The 16,788-nt window shown below is 35.1% G+C and overlaps 3 protein-coding genes across 4 annotated transcripts in view; 1 reads left to right on the top strand and 2 right to left on the bottom strand.

Moving 5' to 3' along the window:
* Positions 1-4,467, top strand: part of LOC128989421 (tensin-3-like) — a 567,672-nt gene extending 563,205 nt beyond the window's left edge. Inside the window, exons 10-11 of the mRNA XM_054411311.1 lie at positions 957-1,128; positions 3,848-4,467. Coding sequence (XP_054267286.1) covers positions 957-1,128; positions 3,848-4,057 — 382 coding nt within the window. The 3' untranslated portion in view covers positions 4,058-4,467. The remainder of the gene's footprint in view (positions 1-956; positions 1,129-3,847) is intronic.
* A 2,645-nt stretch (positions 4,468-7,112) lies between these two features.
* Positions 7,113-14,241, bottom strand: LOC128990213 (mitochondrial amidoxime-reducing component 1-like). 2 transcript variants are annotated; one of them, XM_054412505.1, is made up of 7 exons: positions 14,068-14,241; positions 12,412-12,700; positions 9,316-9,492; positions 8,745-8,943; positions 8,130-8,335; positions 7,888-7,962; positions 7,113-7,316 (listed from the first exon to the last, which is right to left on the bottom strand). In XM_054412505.1, the coding sequence occupies exons 2-7, from the start codon at positions 12,693-12,695 to the stop codon at positions 7,184-7,186; spliced, it is 1,074 nt and encodes a 357-aa protein (XP_054268480.1). In that variant the 5' UTR covers positions 12,696-12,700; positions 14,068-14,241; the 3' UTR covers positions 7,113-7,183. The 2 variants fall into 2 exon arrangements, with proteins under 2 accessions (XP_054268480.1, XP_054268481.1); XM_054412506.1 differs by having other exon boundaries at positions 14,142-14,233.
* Positions 14,242-15,296: 1,055 nt separating this feature from the next.
* LOC128990859 (E3 ubiquitin-protein ligase Siah2-like) lies at positions 15,297-16,721 on the bottom strand. The gene is made up of 2 exons (XM_054413483.1): positions 16,656-16,721; positions 15,297-16,082 (listed from the first exon to the last, which is right to left on the bottom strand). The coding sequence occupies exons 1-2, from the start codon at positions 16,656-16,658 to the stop codon at positions 15,330-15,332; spliced, it is 756 nt and encodes a 251-aa protein (XP_054269458.1). The 5' UTR covers positions 16,659-16,721; the 3' UTR covers positions 15,297-15,329.
* Positions 16,722-16,788: the final 67 nt, after the last annotated feature.

Below are 16,788 nucleotides of genomic sequence, written 5' to 3'. Positions count from 1 at the left end.
CTTTACGTATAATGCACCAGGAATGTATGAAAAAGGGAATTTAAACACTGGCTTATCTGAGATTGACTGTAATGGGATGTAAAACCATTCTAGGTACCATGTGTGAAATCTTAAGGGAAGAAAGACATGAAATGATTCATTTCATATGAAACATGTCGGCTATAGTCAGTAACAAGATTACAAGATTGCCCCACTCAGCTCCATTCATACTTGGTTAAAATTCCACCTTCGTATGGTTGCCATTTCAATTAAAAATATTAAAATATATTTTTGCCAGGGAATCACAATATTTCCCAAATTCACTCACTGCCTCTAGCTACAATAGGCGTTTGATTCGGTATGATTCTTGAGGCAGGTTCCTTAGCTGCTGAGGACAGCAGAAACCAACACAAGGGTTAGGTACAGACGTTTTCCTGGCTGTCGGATTTGTCAAAGGCTGTAGGGGGGCAAAGTAGACAACTCCAACCCCCCCCCCCCCAACCCCCCTGAGAATCTGAGAACCCAAAAAATTAACGATGTGATTCTATTCTAAATAACGAGTGGCACTGAGCCACTGTCACTCAAAAATTTCTTCTGCTCTCTTGTTGAACGATGTTCATCGAATCAGTCCCATAAGATATTTAATTTGTTTGCTGGAAAGCCTAACCCATGGCGAATGCTCTAGCATTAGAAATTAGAAGCGTAACTTCAACCTCCAAGTCCTTCGGACCACCCCTCATAATCCAACTTGTCCCCCCCCCACTACCCCCAAAATCACTTCCTGGATCCTTCACTGCCTGAAACAACTAGCACTACATTATCAAGCCAAACAACCAATGAATGATAGCTGGTCTAGTTCCTAATGATGGAAAATTTAATTTTCTAAGATGGATGAAATTTATCAGATGTGGATTTTTATCCACTTTTTTGTTGTTACAAATTGTACTTGTTTTTATATGTTCAATGTGTTCTAACAGAGAGATCACTCTGGAAGTGCTAGGCCAGGAGCCGGTGGGTGCCTTTATGGTCAGGGAGAGTACAAGCAAACCTGGCTGTTTCGCTCTCTCGCTGAGAGTGCCTCGAGAATTCCAGCCACTAGGAATTGCTCATTACCTCATCCTAAGGACAAGTAAAGGCTATAAAATCAAGGTAATATTGATTGTAAGAGATATAAGTGTGTTTTATAGCATATTTAGGTGTTTCTTTTTCTGTGTATCGTCAAGTCAACGAAAAACGTGGGGCGCATGTTGATTTACAATTAACTTCACCTATTGAACTATTATGATCTATTGCATGCGTCCCACGTTTTTCGTTTGAAATCTTACAAGTATTTATTCTCTCAACATTTTATAAATTATTTTATACTTTTTAGTGCATTTAAAAACGTTTTATTTTTAAAAAGTATTTTTATTTATAAATTATTACTAGTTTTTACTCTTTATTGTGAAAATATGTTAAATCTATTTTATATAGCCTCTTAATGCATAACCAAAACCCAAAACCTTATTATCTGTAATCAGATGTTTTATCTTTACTTTGAAATGATTGTTTTATATTTTTAGAATATCTTGGGAGCAGAACCTGTACCTCTTAACCTCTGCTCTTCTAACTGTCAAATTTAAGTATTTACAGCTGACTTAAATTAATTGATATGTTTACATTTTTTTTAAATGTAAACATGGAAAATTTGGAAGCCAAAGGGGCGTAGCCCAAGGGAAATATGAAAATTAAATTATATAATATTGCATTGTCATCCAATTGTGAGCTATGTTTCAAGTTTCAAGTCTCTAGCTCATCGGAAACTTCGTTTAAAATTGATATCAAAATTTGTAGGAAAGCGAGCTAATAAAAACAAGCCCTTGGGGCGTAGTCCAAGGGAAATATGAAAATTAAATTATATAATATAGCATTGTCTTCCATTTGTGAGCTATGTTTCAAGTTTCAAGTCTCTAGCTCATCGGGAAGTATCAACATTTGCAAGAAAGCGATTTAATGAAAACAAGCCCATGGGGCTTAGCCCTAGGGACATATTAAAATTAAATGATATAATATTGCATTGTCTTCCATTTATGAGCCATATTTCAAGTTTCAAGTCTCTAGCTCGTCGGGAAGTTAGTATAAAATTGATTTCAAAATTTGTACCGGACAAGAAAGCGAGCTAATAAAAACGTTAAAAAAAAAATATTTAGTGATGGACAATATATAAACGAACAGTCTAAAGGAATCATTCAAAACTATAGAAATTTAGTTGAACTTTAGAAACTGGGTTGAAATAGTCAACGGTTGAAGTTGACCATTTCAACCCAGTTTCATACCTAGGTCGCAGCTGTGATTGTTGGACAAGTATAGAATTTCCTCTATTTCTCCAATTGACCAGGGTATGAGTCAAAATTGAGTGGTGCCTCAAAGAAACAAAGAAGGGCCAAAAGAGATAATGTTCTCATTAGAATGGAATGGTTTGATGATTAGCCAATTTTGTCACTAGGCAGAGACTATAATACCATTTTAAATGATAAAAACTTGTCCCCCAGTCACCTGACAAAGTGGGCTTCCTTGCAATAATTACAGCCGGCAAAGTAGCCAATTGCTGCATTAACTTACTTTTGTCGCATTAATTTTTTTTCTGCACTCCAGTATTCCAACCAAACAACACAAAACAGTGTACTTTTATTAGACACGTAATACATGTATAGTTGAAAATAAGTTTGCGACATTTAAAGATATACTACAACTACGATCAGCTGGTGTAGTGTTTACCATTTAGTTCAACGCTTGGATTTAACCTAACCTAAAAACTAAAACGTGTTGTATAGTGTTTGAAAGACTAATTATTTATATGCTTTATAGTAATTGTGAGAAAATATAATGTTAACACGAGCGCAAAGAGCCTTTGCTGTAGTCGAGAAAGTTTCCACACTCACCTGCAGCTTGTGTGCAGCATAGTGCCACTCCACACACTAGTTACACAAATAACTGTTTCCCAAGCAATAACTCCTACCATAAAAAGAATAAACAGTATCAGCAATCTGACAAATACTTTCTCCCATAAGCCTGTCTGTTTGGGAGCAACTATGATATTTTATAGAGAAAATCATAAAAGTTGCAATAACTTTTGAACCAAAATTGTTACAGCAATGGGCAGTTGCACTATTTTGTTTAGAATCTAATACTATAATAAAACATTACTTTCAATCAAAACCAGCTTTTTTCCTATAACCCAACTTTTTGTTATTTTATGGGAAAATAACATAAGTTACAATAACTTTTGAACCGTAATTTTTAATTTTTATGGAAGTGGGATTTGTACCCTTTTGTTCTAAATTTAAAGCCATAAAAAACCAACATTAATCAAAACCGGGTTTTTTCTGAAATATGATTTTTTCAATTATATTTACTCAAAAATGTCTATGAAAACACTACTTTCTCCATTATACTATTGTATAAGGGGAGAAAGTAAAAATCAATCAGCTCACAATTCCATTGCTCACAATTATTATAATTAGTATTCCATTTTCCTGCTGGGTGCGTTGTTTCTTACGTAATATTTACCAAACCATTTTTGTTCAAGAAATGTATGGTAATGGTTTTAGTTTTGTTATTGTGAACGTGCATATTTTACCATCATGAGGAAAGTGTTATTACTTAAACGGTCTTGAAAGTGCACAGATTTGAATGCACTTCTCTAATTCCCAGACTCGGCTTAGCATTGATCATGACATTGTGTTCAGGTTAAGTTAGGCGTTCTACATGCATCTGGATAAACTAAAAATTGCAACTTTAAGTATTTTTGATGAAATACACAATGTCAACAATTATTCATAGACCAAATGTTACAAAATTTTCTGACATACACAACTTGTTGTTGCAGGGGTTCACTAAAGAGTTCAGCACGCTGACTGCGCTCATCACCCACCACTCTGTGATGCCCGAGCTCCTCCCTTGTCCTCTGTCTCTCAACAGGTACAACCCTAGCTTTGTCAAGTCAGACTCCAACAAAGACTTTGCAGACATCGACTCAGACCCTGACTACAACACACTAGCAGACTTTCGTAAAATGATGGCCGACCTAAACGTCTAGTGGACTTACCAAACATCGATGTGATCAAGGACAACCAAGCTGAATGTTAAATTTTGGAAATTTTTTGGCAGGTTGTTAAAATGGATTTGTTGTCGTGATTTGGACAAGATTTGTTCAAATGGAAGATTTTTAAAGATCATTTCATAACAGATGTTTTTAGTTAATTTATAAATCAATAAGCTAAAAGTATTATAAATTATAATTACAACATAAACATACAACATAAAATACAACATAAGTATTTAACAAAATTGAAATATTTACTAAGTACAGCAGTCTCCTTCTGGACAGATATATTTTGCACGGACATCATCAGTTGATTCAGACATGCTTCTCTTGCAAATTACTCTCACATAATGCACACTAATTACTATTCCATATCAAACGAACAAGTTACAACTGTTCGTCTTATCCTGTTTGTATGTGTTATTGTTGTTTTACTTATTTTAGTGTACTTTATTATAGTTCACTAATTGTGCACACTGTTGCATCATTACACACAGTTATGTATATAAACATCATAATATGGTTTTTAAACATAACTGTTTATGTTTTTAATAAATTCTGACGGATCAGATTTTTTTGGACTAGAAGTGTCTAAACAAGAGGGAAGCTGCTGTACCATTATGTTTTTTTCAAAGAAATTAACTTAAATTTTGAATAACATTGAAAGTAACATACCCAATCTTTATTCATTTATAAAACGTTTTTCAATATTCTTGCCCAGACACTTTACTTATAAAATGTTTCAAAATTATTTGTCAATGAAAGTTAATGTTCTATACCTTAACAATATTTTATGTTAGACTGAATAGCGTGTGACTTGAATTGCTTCGTAAGTGTTAACTGTTTACCAGAAAAGCTTATTGAACTGTATTTTCTACTCCTGAAGCTCATATCGCTTAGATTTTTTACTTGTTGGATAGGTGTGTTGTTGTAATATAAAAAGACCAAATCGAGATACTAGTTTTATGCTTAAGAAACTGTTCAAAGTTGCCTAGTCGTGTACAGAAAGTGCTACAATTGTATATAAACTAAACAAACTCATTTATAGGTAGTTGTGATTTTGGAAAAATAGAAAAAGCCTTACATTTGATCAGAGCAGTTTTAACCTTTGTTTTGCAAAAAAATAAAAAATAAACTGATTAATCTGTTTCAGCAATCATGTTAAAAACAAATTTTTCATTTTTAATACTTGTATTTGGTTTTGAATGAAACAGTGTTCCTCTCTGCAGATGACTTAAATTACCTTTAGTCTTCTGTATTAATAATTAAGGTGCAGATTTTAGACTCTTCACTTGCTAAAATACCTAATTTTGTAAGAGTTTTATAGTTGTTGACTGTATTTTCTCACGTACAATGCTAGCTGTTAGTAACTAAATGTTTCCTGTCAGTTTAGCTCAAAAACCTGCTCATCTACCTAAGCTTATCCATGTTTCATGTTTAAACGTTTATTCTGAATCTTCCCTTTTCGACTATTTAATGAAACTTAAAATGTATCACCTCTTTTTTTCTTGCATGTAGTAAATTTGCATTGCTGTTAAATTATCATTGGGCACTTCCTAATCAAGGTTGCAAGCCTTTAAACAAATTCATGAATTTAAAATTACATTTTGTCTTCTTGTCAACATGTTTATCCAAATAGGGTATTAATTTTGGAGGTTAGACTGTCGCCCTACACATGAAAATTTTTATAAACACTCTTGTATTTATAATAAGAGTCTAGGATAAAAGAACTCTTTTCGTTTTCTATTTACAAGTAAATTGCATTACCAAAGCTAGATTGAAAAGCTGTTCTGTAGATTGGAATTTCGATTGAGTGCAGAAATTAAAAATTACATCTTTTCTATATAATTTATTTATATAACACTCTTATTTATAGCTTGTACCATTGGCAATTCAAAAGTGAAACAACAAATTACCAGTCTAAACATATTAACATTTGCACACCTGAATATTTCTGAGGGAAATAGCCTTGATGTGAACAAATATTAAATCAGTAGGACCATAAATGGATAATACTAGTCAATATTATCTGTGTTAATTTTTGTAATTATGGTAAATTATTGCTTTTAAAGTAAAATGTAGCATAACTCTATAAATAATGTACAGAAAATATTTTAAAAACAGATATTTCTATTTCGTATTTATTATGTAAGAAACGACTAATGTTGATTAGAAGCCGACATTTTGTTCGGAAGCTGTTAAACATTGCATTGTATAACTGGGACAGTAAAGTAATGCATTGTGTTGTTTATCGTGTTTAATTCTGTGATATCCCTTAATTTCCCTATTTTTGGTTTCATTGTTGTTTATCAGCAAATTAACACATTCGCAGCTGCCCGTCAATGCGGCGCAGCGTCGAACCAACATGATTGCCGGACAGTTGGCTTTAAAATATTGCGGTCTGACGAATAGCAATTAACATGGGTTGATGTGCTGCGTTACGACGAGAGGCGACGTAGTTCGCTAAAACACCCACAGATAGCAGCACTGCTTGGAACGTAGCCAGTCTCATTGTGATTGTATTGCAAATTGGAGGGAGAAAGACAGGACAAGTTGATTTTTAAGCTTGCCAGATGGGGATTTTACAGGGAAATTTACTGCCAACCTACACCACAATTATAGACTGGTATTAGAGACACAATACTAACGCGTACCAACCGTCCTCGGCTAGATCCTGAGCCATACTAACTGAGCAAACAATGCATTGTGCGCTGTGCCCCCGGTGTCGCAGCCGCCTCGCACCACGGCACGCCATGCGTCACCGGGGACGCAGCCGCAGCTAATGTGTTAAATAGGACCTTGGAGCTTATAGTTATCCAATGGTACTGGTCACGTAGTTGATGTAAATAGCGCAGAATGTAACATAAACTGATTAGCTTGACAGAATGACAGCCTCTCCCATCAGCTCTGGGTGGTTCCAAAATTATTCATCACTTGATATCACCACGCATCAGAACTTTTTGTAACCATCCAGTAATAAACAAAGATTTTTGTATAAAGATGTGTAAATCAATCAAACAATTGGTAAAAATGTGTAATATTTAAAATTTGACAAGTCATAAGTAATATTGGTTTTTAAAGACTGTAAGAGTTAGTTATTACCAATACTGCTGGTTACATTTACACACCAACATATACAGGATCTCCTATCATCACAGATCCAGTATGGTGTAGTCCTGTGTACAGTCCAAACACTGGTTCATTCCCTTGGCCAGCCAATTCTCTCTCATCAGGGTCTGCAATCTGTCTGTACCTGGTAACATGACAAATAATTATTATTATAATTAAAAATGAAAATGTATTGCAGTATTTTTTTTAGATCTTGTACATATAAGGGCTCTCATACCTGCATCCTGTACACATGACAGAGCTGATGCAGCGTTGGACCAATTTTGTGGTCCCGTGTGATTATAATAGGAGAGGTAACCTTTGGATTTTTTAGATAAAAGGCAAGACGAAGAAGACAAATCCGTGGGTGGACATTCTATAATAGGTGACAGATCAATGAGATTCTTCAAACTGGTTTAAAACACACCAATGGATTGATTCACGTCTGACTGGGCAAAATTGTACACTATGTTACAACCATGTTTACAACCAATACCCACCCTAGAAACATTCAAAGCGCACCGCAAATGTAGCGGTTTCAGTGATAACTTTAAGACCGAGGATTTGCCAACAATGGTTCAAAGCGGTTCTATGTGAACGACGCCATTTGTTTCCTAGTAGTTGCTTAACACCCGCACTTGTGTACATACTTGTGTACATCAATACATAGCAACATAGCAATACTATAGCAACATCCTAATAGTCAACATACTTACTTTTTTAGGGTGCGGAGTGGCTCAAAGTTAGGGTCCATCTTCCCATCTTTAGGGTCTATCGCTACAATTACACACCTGGGACAAAAGGAACAAAATATTTATGACAAAATGTGAATAAACAAACTATTCATTAGTATCTAAAGTAAAAAACACAAAAAATACAATAATAAGGATATGATAAAACATCTCAATGTAGTTTGAAATTTTAAATCCCTTTTGAAGCTACCAAAACTATTCCTCACCTCGTACAAGGCTTGAAGCCCCTCATGATCACTTTATCCCCTATTTTGATCCAATCCCATTGGTCCTCGCTGTACGGTTTGTTGCCTTTCACCACGATATTGGCTCTGAAGTGGCTTGGTGTCACAGGAGATTCGAGTCTTTTATTGAGGTCTTCCACAGAATTCTCTGACACTATCAGGTAACTAGCCATGTAGGAATATGCTCCCTGTGTGTGAAAAAAGCTTTTGTAAACCTTTTGAATATGGATACCATCAAATCCAACCAATGAAAGAGAAATATTTGGTCTCAATGAACACCCTCAAATGTTAAAAACATGAAATGGACAATGAAACAAAGTTCCAATAATTTTACAATGGGATGAGCACTATTGGCAGTCTATGGTTAAGTGCATTCAGTGTTCTCTTTGAGTAAAAATATTGCCTACTAAGGAAATAACAACCCATTATTACAGTTTCTTGTAAAAACTGTAAAAGGGTTATAAAAGAAGAGCGACAAACAAAATACAGTTTTTCTTCTTGTTCCTCTGCAGAGTAAATCGTTGTGTTGTGGCTTTTTAGTGTAGTTTTGTTTGAAATATATAGAAGTTACCAAAATAAAAGAGTCAAACATCATACCAAGTATTCATCACGAAGTCTAGGGTAGACTTTGGCAAAAGATGTCCAACCATTGGCTACAGTCCGCAAAGTCACGGAAGGTTGAGAAAAGTGGCCGAGTCTGAGACCGCTGCGAGACGGGCCGAGGATTGCTTCGGAGAGCCAACAAGCAACCTCATCACCACAGTCGACTGCTGATACCACCTCTCCCCACCAACGACTGGAAAAACACAAAAAATCTGAGAGTAACACAGAGAAAAAGTTTCACAAACCAGATGGTTTATTTTATTTTCTATCCTAAAAGAAGGGTTATTAGTTATTACTAAAAGAATTGGAATTTACACCACCTCTGTAGTGTTTTTTTTATTAGTGTTTGTGTGTTATAAACACCACTGAATATTTTTTCCCCCTTAGGGATACTGTTTTAACCTTGGTCTTGTTAGTATCTCATCCTTTTATAATATACCATCAGTAATGGATTGCCCAATGGCAAATGAAACTAGGTCTAGAACCTACCCTGCTTTAGTAAATTGTAAGTTTTTTTACTAGATTAAAGACATGAAAATGATGACAGGCTTAGGTAAAAACTTACTCTAATTTAACTAAGTCCAATTTGTTTTTTGGTAGTTTGAGGTAGAAGTCTTCTCTCTCTGGAAATGACAGTCTGATTGTTGTATCATCTTCAACCTTAGATTCCAAGAGAGTAATCTTTGTGTTTACAAGACCTGAGACTGCCTTCTTTTTTTCTTGGTCGTACACTATGAATTCTCTAGAACAATTTAGATAGTATATTGTTAAATAAATACAAAAATATTTCAATGCTAACTAACCCTACTACTATTATAAGTGCTAACTAATATTGTAAGTGAAAAAGTTTAGCTATCCCTCGAGCGGTCGCTTGTGGAGTTTTTCTCCGCACATATAGTTTTTGTTCAAATAATTATGCATAATGGGTGTTGGCAGTCGTGTCCGGCTACATACTTCACGCACCTCATCCCGGGAATGCCCCTAAGCAATTTGTACCCCCAAATTCCTCCTTATTTTGTTTTCAGTTGCAATTTAGTGACGTGGTGTCCGTTTGCAAAGGTTTTCTCCACCTGCGCCCTATCACAAGCGTAAGTCCTTAGCACAGAGTTTATTTCCTTATGCGTTCTTCTGAGTTAGAGGTGACTGTTTTAAATAAATAAATAAATAAATAAATAAAAATGCCTTTATTTGCGAGCGTCTTTCAGTACAAGAACTGTTTTACAAAGTGACTCTTGTCAATATAACTAACTTAAAAATATACAAAAATTATAATACAAAACACTGTGTATGACAAAACAAAATTATAATCTATATACAATATTTTACATCTTTTTCACTTTTCTTTTGAAAGCCAGGACCCCCAGCTGTTTTAGGTCCAAGGGGAGATCATTGTACATCTTTGGGCCAAAGTAAGAAAACCCTTTTTTTCCCACTTCTAGGCTTACTTTTGGAATGTGGAGCAAGGCGTTTTGCCGGGTCACACGTTGAGTCACCTCCCCACGTGCCACAAGCCTCTCCACCAAGTACTTAGGTTCTTGCTGAACCAAGACCCGGTGGATGAGGCTACAAGTCTGCGCCCTGCACACGGCACCCATTGACAGCAACCCCGCAGCATCCCGGAATGGGGATACGCGTTCACGCTTACGGATACCGTAAACGAAACGAATTGCGGAGTTCTGCACTTTTTGCAATCGGGACATCTCTTCCCTTGAGATGCTGTTGCCGTATGCAGGAAAACAGTAATGGAGCACTGACAACACTAGTGACTGTACCAGCTGCAGCTTGGCTGTCTCTCGTTTTAGTTGTGTCTGTTAGTGAAGTAACTATTTGGTGTTCCCGTTTTATATTATAGCCTACTGATGCCACTATGGATTTATTAGAAAAGGAGAAAGTATGAGGGTTACTTGATTGTGTCGAAAGGGAAAAAGAATAGAAGAAATACAACCAAAACGAGATTTTGATTGGGGTATTACTCATTTAGTTGAGACTTCATTTTACACTGGTCTTCTACTTTACTCTTTTCTATGGTTTGTGCAGTGGTAGAACATTATGGCTATGGTAAATGTGCTATACTATAACTTACCGTATAAATTAAAAGAACAAAATATTCTCCCATAACTGCAACAAGCATTTTATACGTATATGTCAACCCCGTACGAAGGACAGGTACTCTGCTAGTTGTCTATAACTATGATTATTTATGTACTACCATAGACAAAAAATAGAATAAACAAGTGCACCTGTTGCTCGAATTCGAGCAATTGCAAACTATTGCACGCGTTATTTCAAAACGAATAACAGTCAACTGAAAGATAATATAATCAATTCAGTTATCGAAACTGAAAACGAACTCACTCTGAAAACTAATGCTCTTGTATGTATCATGTGTTTACTATGAACAGCTGTAATTAATACAAATTATTCCTCTGTTTAAGTAAACAAAATATTTTTGTCATTCCCTAAGTTTGACTTGGTAAAAAGGTTTGTGTACTCGAAAGAATTTAGTAATTTAGATCGGCACAATCTGTAGGTGGCTCACATCAACTATGACATTTTGATAAAAAAACCTGGCTACAAATTTTACATGGGGATAGAATGTCTTAGGTACTATACCTATTTAATAACAAGTAAATAAATGAACTAAGCAGGCTTTTATAAGTAAACATTCTAATCTTGAATAGAGAGCTTTTATCACTGAGATAAAGTGCCAGATTCAGGATACTGACGGCATTAAGCCAAATTAACCTGAGCCAACTCCTCCTAGGTGGAACTTCTGGTGTCGTGGGTTATCGAGTGTAGGACGATACCGATGTGATACGAGAGCGCAGCTCAAGAACTCATTATCAAGAAATGTGGAAAGCACTGTAGTGAGGTGGATAGGGAACATGCGAAAGTAGGAGAGCGCAAGCTTCTCTGTGTGGGATGGTGAGAGAGGTCAAGGCCCAAAGAGGGTGTCCACAGGGTGGCGTCTTGTCACCAAATCTAGGGAACCTCGAGGATCTCCTGTCCGAGCTCAATGCACAGGGAATGTACGCTCAAGGATATGCTGACGACATTGTTGTCCTAATAAGAGGAAGATTTATGAACACTTGCCTCTTGAGTCAAAATCATTTGATTTAAAGAGAGTTAAGAGAAATTTTAGAAACCCTTTAATTTTGTTACCGTGTTAGCAAACGTCCTATGTAGGGTGGAAGTTATTATTATAGTTGCCAAAGGTAGTCTGGGACCAATGTATGAGATTTATTACCCAAAAAAATTCAATTTAACTGTTTATTTTAGGTTTTATATGTCTGTAGGTAAACTATACTCATAAGATCACCTTGCAATTATCTTTCTTTGAGAGAAGAAATTGTGGTTATCATCATTGATCATTGAGATGGGGATGCGACCTAATTGCAAATTTTAACCCAAATATGAGTGAGGTGAGGGATGGATGTATAATGGTGCGAGATGATCTGTCTAGCTCTGTTACCGATTAAGATCACGTTTTGCATTAGTCAGGATCATCTGTCATCTGAAACCCAATTATCAGGAACAGCTGGGTCTTGTTCCACTCCTTCCTCTACATTGGAGGCTTTTAACTTCCTACAGTTTTACTTTTTAAGCTATTGGTCTATTGCATTCTTTCTTCTCTACAATAAGAATTTACAATGATATTTACCTATCTCGAAGCTGTATAAGGGGGTTTGCACTATCAACAAGTCCCAGCGCAGCACACCTAGCCTTCACAAGATGATGTGCTTTAGCAGATTTCACGGGGTAAATCATTAATTCGCTCACTTCACCGACTCGCCTCCAGTTTGAAGGAAGTTTCTCAGTGTTCCTTTCATTTGATAAATCCTTATTTGCGCAATTTTTCTTTTTCCATATCAGATTAACGATTATAACTCCAACAGCCGAAGCTCCCAAGACTATGACTGAATGGTAAATATTGAAACGTAACATGGAAACTGAAAAATAATGGCACAAAATTGTTCAGTAGAGGTATACGGATTTTTGACTATGTATAGGTCTACTCATATTGAGTGATTGATTTATAAAGTATCAGGAACCGGAATTATTATCATCAACAGTTAAGATGATGACATTTTAATCCAAATATAAGTGATAGATTGTGTAACTGTGTGGTGGTCGGCTTTAGATGAAGAAATAATCAGCCGAAGAAATAATCGTTCAAGCAATTTCTGAACTACGGTACTTGTAATAAACTCCACAAGTAGTACTTGAACTACAAGTATACTAGGGCAAAACTTGTAACTTTACCCTCTCATTACTTGGCAAAGTTGAAAAATATAAAGTCAGAGGGAACTAAATACACAAACCAAAAATTGAATTTCATTGTTTATACAGGGTGATTGATATAAGTGTGCCAGCCGTTTTATTCGAAAACTATAAGAGATATCAAAAAAAGTTAAATAGTAAGTGCCTTGGATTTTTTATTAAAAAGATTATAGTCAAGTCAAAAAAATTATTTTACCCGCCATTTTTCCAATATGGCCACCAACTTTGATTTTTCTTATAGAACACCCTGTATTTTATGATGTATTCTGGTAGAAAAAGTAATTTTAAGATGATTTTATTCTTGTGATTTTTTTCATAAACCTAACCGTTTCAAAGATAATAATGGTTTAAGTTGTGAAATTTTGAATGGTTTTCGAGCAAAACAGCTGGCATGCTTGCTTAGGCCTTTATCGAAACTCTTTCCCATGCAGAAATTTCAAAACTTTAACCATTATTATCTTTAAAACGGTTAGGTTTATGAAAAAAATCACAAGAATAAAATCGTCTTGAAATTACTTTTTCTACCAGAATACATCATAAAGTACAGGGTGTTCCGTAAGAAAAATCCAAGTTGGCGGCCATATTAGAAAAATGGCAGCTAAAATAATTTTTTTGACTTGACTACAATTTTTTTAATAAAAAATCCAAGGCACTTACCATTTAACTTTTTTTGATATCTCTTATAGTTTTCGAATAAAACGGCTGGCACACTTATATCAATCACCCTGTATATGTTTTATCCAAAACTAACCAAAATCAGTTAAACTATTTACATACAGATAAAGCAATCTCTTTAAATAGTTAAACTATTCTTTTTAATCCTGTTATAATTTATGACAATTTTGAAATTCTTGAGTTTTTTGTAAAAACAATAAAATGTACATATTATTACAATTTATTTTCATTTGTACATGCTGATAAAACACTCAAACTTTTTCTACACTTTATGAAATTTGTCTGAATGTTCTCTTAAAGAGAATATTGTTTAACTACTTATTCTACAGCTATGCCATGTTACTTTATATACAATAAATACCTCTTTAAACCTTCCACTGCTAAGTAATGAACTCAAAATACCATTCATAAAGAATAATCCTATAATAAACTCACATTACTGAAAGCAATAACACAACAATTATGACAAGACCTATCTATCAGAAGACAACAGACTGATCTAGTTTATCTCAAGGCCAATAGTGATTTTCTGTTTGACATTCAAGTGCTAACCTGGTTTTGAACAGTATTTTTAATAATTAGGTTTCCTTGCATATATCTTAAGGTAACTATACATCTATAATGCATTGGCGAACCATTAAATCATCTTCAAATTGTAAGGTTAAACATTTTTTAGTGACTGCTATATTGACCTGTACTTTAAAAGAAGTTTTTACATTATAAAACATCTGTAATATAAAAAAAAAAAAAAAACTGTAACGGTGTCAGAAATCTGACACATACTTTCTCCCATTAGCTTGACAACAACATTTATCATGGGTAAGAGCAAGGCCACACTAAAAAACCCCTTTAGTTTTTTTAGTGTGGCCTTGGTAAGAGGTGGGAGTGAATATTAATATTTTAAAGAGAAAAAATCACAAAGTTGCAATAACTTTTGAACTGTAATTATAGCAATGGGGGGTTTTAAATGCACAGCTGAGAAAATCATTAAATTACACAAGAGACCCATGCGCAAATTGTACATAAATAGATCAAAACTAATGATACAACACCCTTTTACCTTTCAAAACATATGTTAGTTGAAATTTATTAGGTGAATAAAACTTTAATAACTGTACCTAAATAAATTAAATTTCTTGATTGTAGATACATATACCATAATGAGTGAATTTCCCTACCTCAATCAAATTACAATTATTATCACACTAGTAGCCTTGGCTATTTAAAATCCATTTTCAAGAACCACTTTGTCTCTTGTTTAGGCCTACTATTATCTGACATTTTTAAAATATCGAACTGAAGGGCCAACTGTTCCCATAAATTCCCATTTAAAATAGTAAAACAATAGAGAAAACCCTTCTTGGAATAAAAATATATATGGATTGATACTAAACTGGAGAATGTTTTAATACAAATCTAACAGTTCTTACTCATAGCATGAATTTTTCAACTCTATGAAATAGCCTAAGTGAGTAAATTATTAAAATAAATTAATAAATACAAATTTGTAAAAGAAATCATTACTGTAGTTAAAATAAAATAAAAAAAACCAATAAGAAAGTTAATGGTTTCCAGCTAAAAATTGCCTTGTATGTTGGACAAATGACAGTTATATGTAACATTTCATCCCAAGGAGTTTCCCAACACAAAGTCTACTTGATAACACAGATTATTATGTTTGTCAACAAACGCGTTCAAACCTGACAATCCAATAGAAATCACATTATCCTTCGGTTTCACCTGGTCCATACACAGCTTCAACTTGTACGTGTTATGCATTGTGGAGTTTTTCATTTGAACCACTACATAAACGTCTCGATCAACTTTCCCGTTCCGCACCAAATGATACCTCAAGCTTAAGCACTGTTTTCTCAAATCTATAGAACACTCTCCCCAGAAAAACTGTCCGTGGACGTAGAAAGGAACAAAGTCGCAAATCTCTTCCTCTGGATCAAAATTCTCCAATCGGCAGTAGTTTTTTTCCTTGAATATGTGGAGTTTGGAATGCTCTTCTTTCACGTGGTCGAGAACGCTCTCTCCACTGCCGATCCAGTCACATTTTTTGCAGCTAGAACGAATGTGACCGCACCAAGCCTCGTGGTCGTCCCCTGCTCGGACAAAGTAAGAGCATCCTTTGTGTTGGCACTCATGTGGCAGTGTGTCTAACAGTTGTGCCAACAGTATGGGCTTGTCTGGGGAAAACGGTTGTTTGCAGATGGGACAGTTGGCCAACCTGAGTCTGCAGGGTTGACACACTCCGTGACCGCGCACACACACCACCACCGAGGGACGCAGAGGCTCTAAACACACACAACACTGAGCGGCCTCCATCTGTCTGGCTACGATCAATCTCAACTCCTCCTCACTCAGTGAATCCTGCAAACAACAGATTGTATTTAAATTGGTAACATTAATGAAACTATGCAATTTTGTCCGCATTTTTTTAAATAAAAAAACTTCTCTCTGAACCTGTGTAGGACGGATTCGTGATCCAAAGAATGTAGCATTAGATAAGCCAGTGGCACCTGCAGTGATATAACAGAACAGACTAACCAAAAATTTTTGGTTTGTCACCCTCTCATCATCCCATGACACTACTTCTGAGCAGAAAACCCTATATAGGATTTTTGGTTTAACTATTAACTTCTTGACAAGCTTAATCAAGATGCAGTGTTAAGATTTTACCTTAACAGTTCATATTGTTCGATTAAAATATAAACTGTTAAATATTACGTTAAATTAGTAAATACAGACTATTATTTTGCTACTTCATTGTTACATCTTATTCATGAACAAAATGAAATAGTTTGAGGTGTGCTCTTAAGAAAAAAAATTGTAGTAGGCTGTTACCAAAAGTTGTGAAATTAGATTAAGAGAACGATAGAATTCATTTAAGATTATTCAAATCAGTCACTTACTTACTATACTAGACCTAGATTACAAACTCACCATGAAGTTGTAGTGCGTGTTAGATGTAAGCTTGATTCACTAGCTCACATTCTGCTGAAACTAACACTTGTGAACACAACTAACTGCACAGTAAGCAACTTGGCCATATATCTGAATCTGACTCATTTAGATA

The sequence above is a fragment of the Macrosteles quadrilineatus genome, unplaced genomic scaffold (genome assembly GCF_028750875.1).
Source record: "Macrosteles quadrilineatus isolate MER2022 unplaced genomic scaffold, UCM_ALF_1.0 Scaffold_3__2_contigs__length_128488019, whole genome shotgun sequence".
NCBI classification, from domain to species: domain Eukaryota; kingdom Metazoa; phylum Arthropoda; class Insecta; order Hemiptera; family Cicadellidae; genus Macrosteles; species Macrosteles quadrilineatus.
This window is presented reverse-complemented; position numbering and strand designations above follow the sequence as displayed.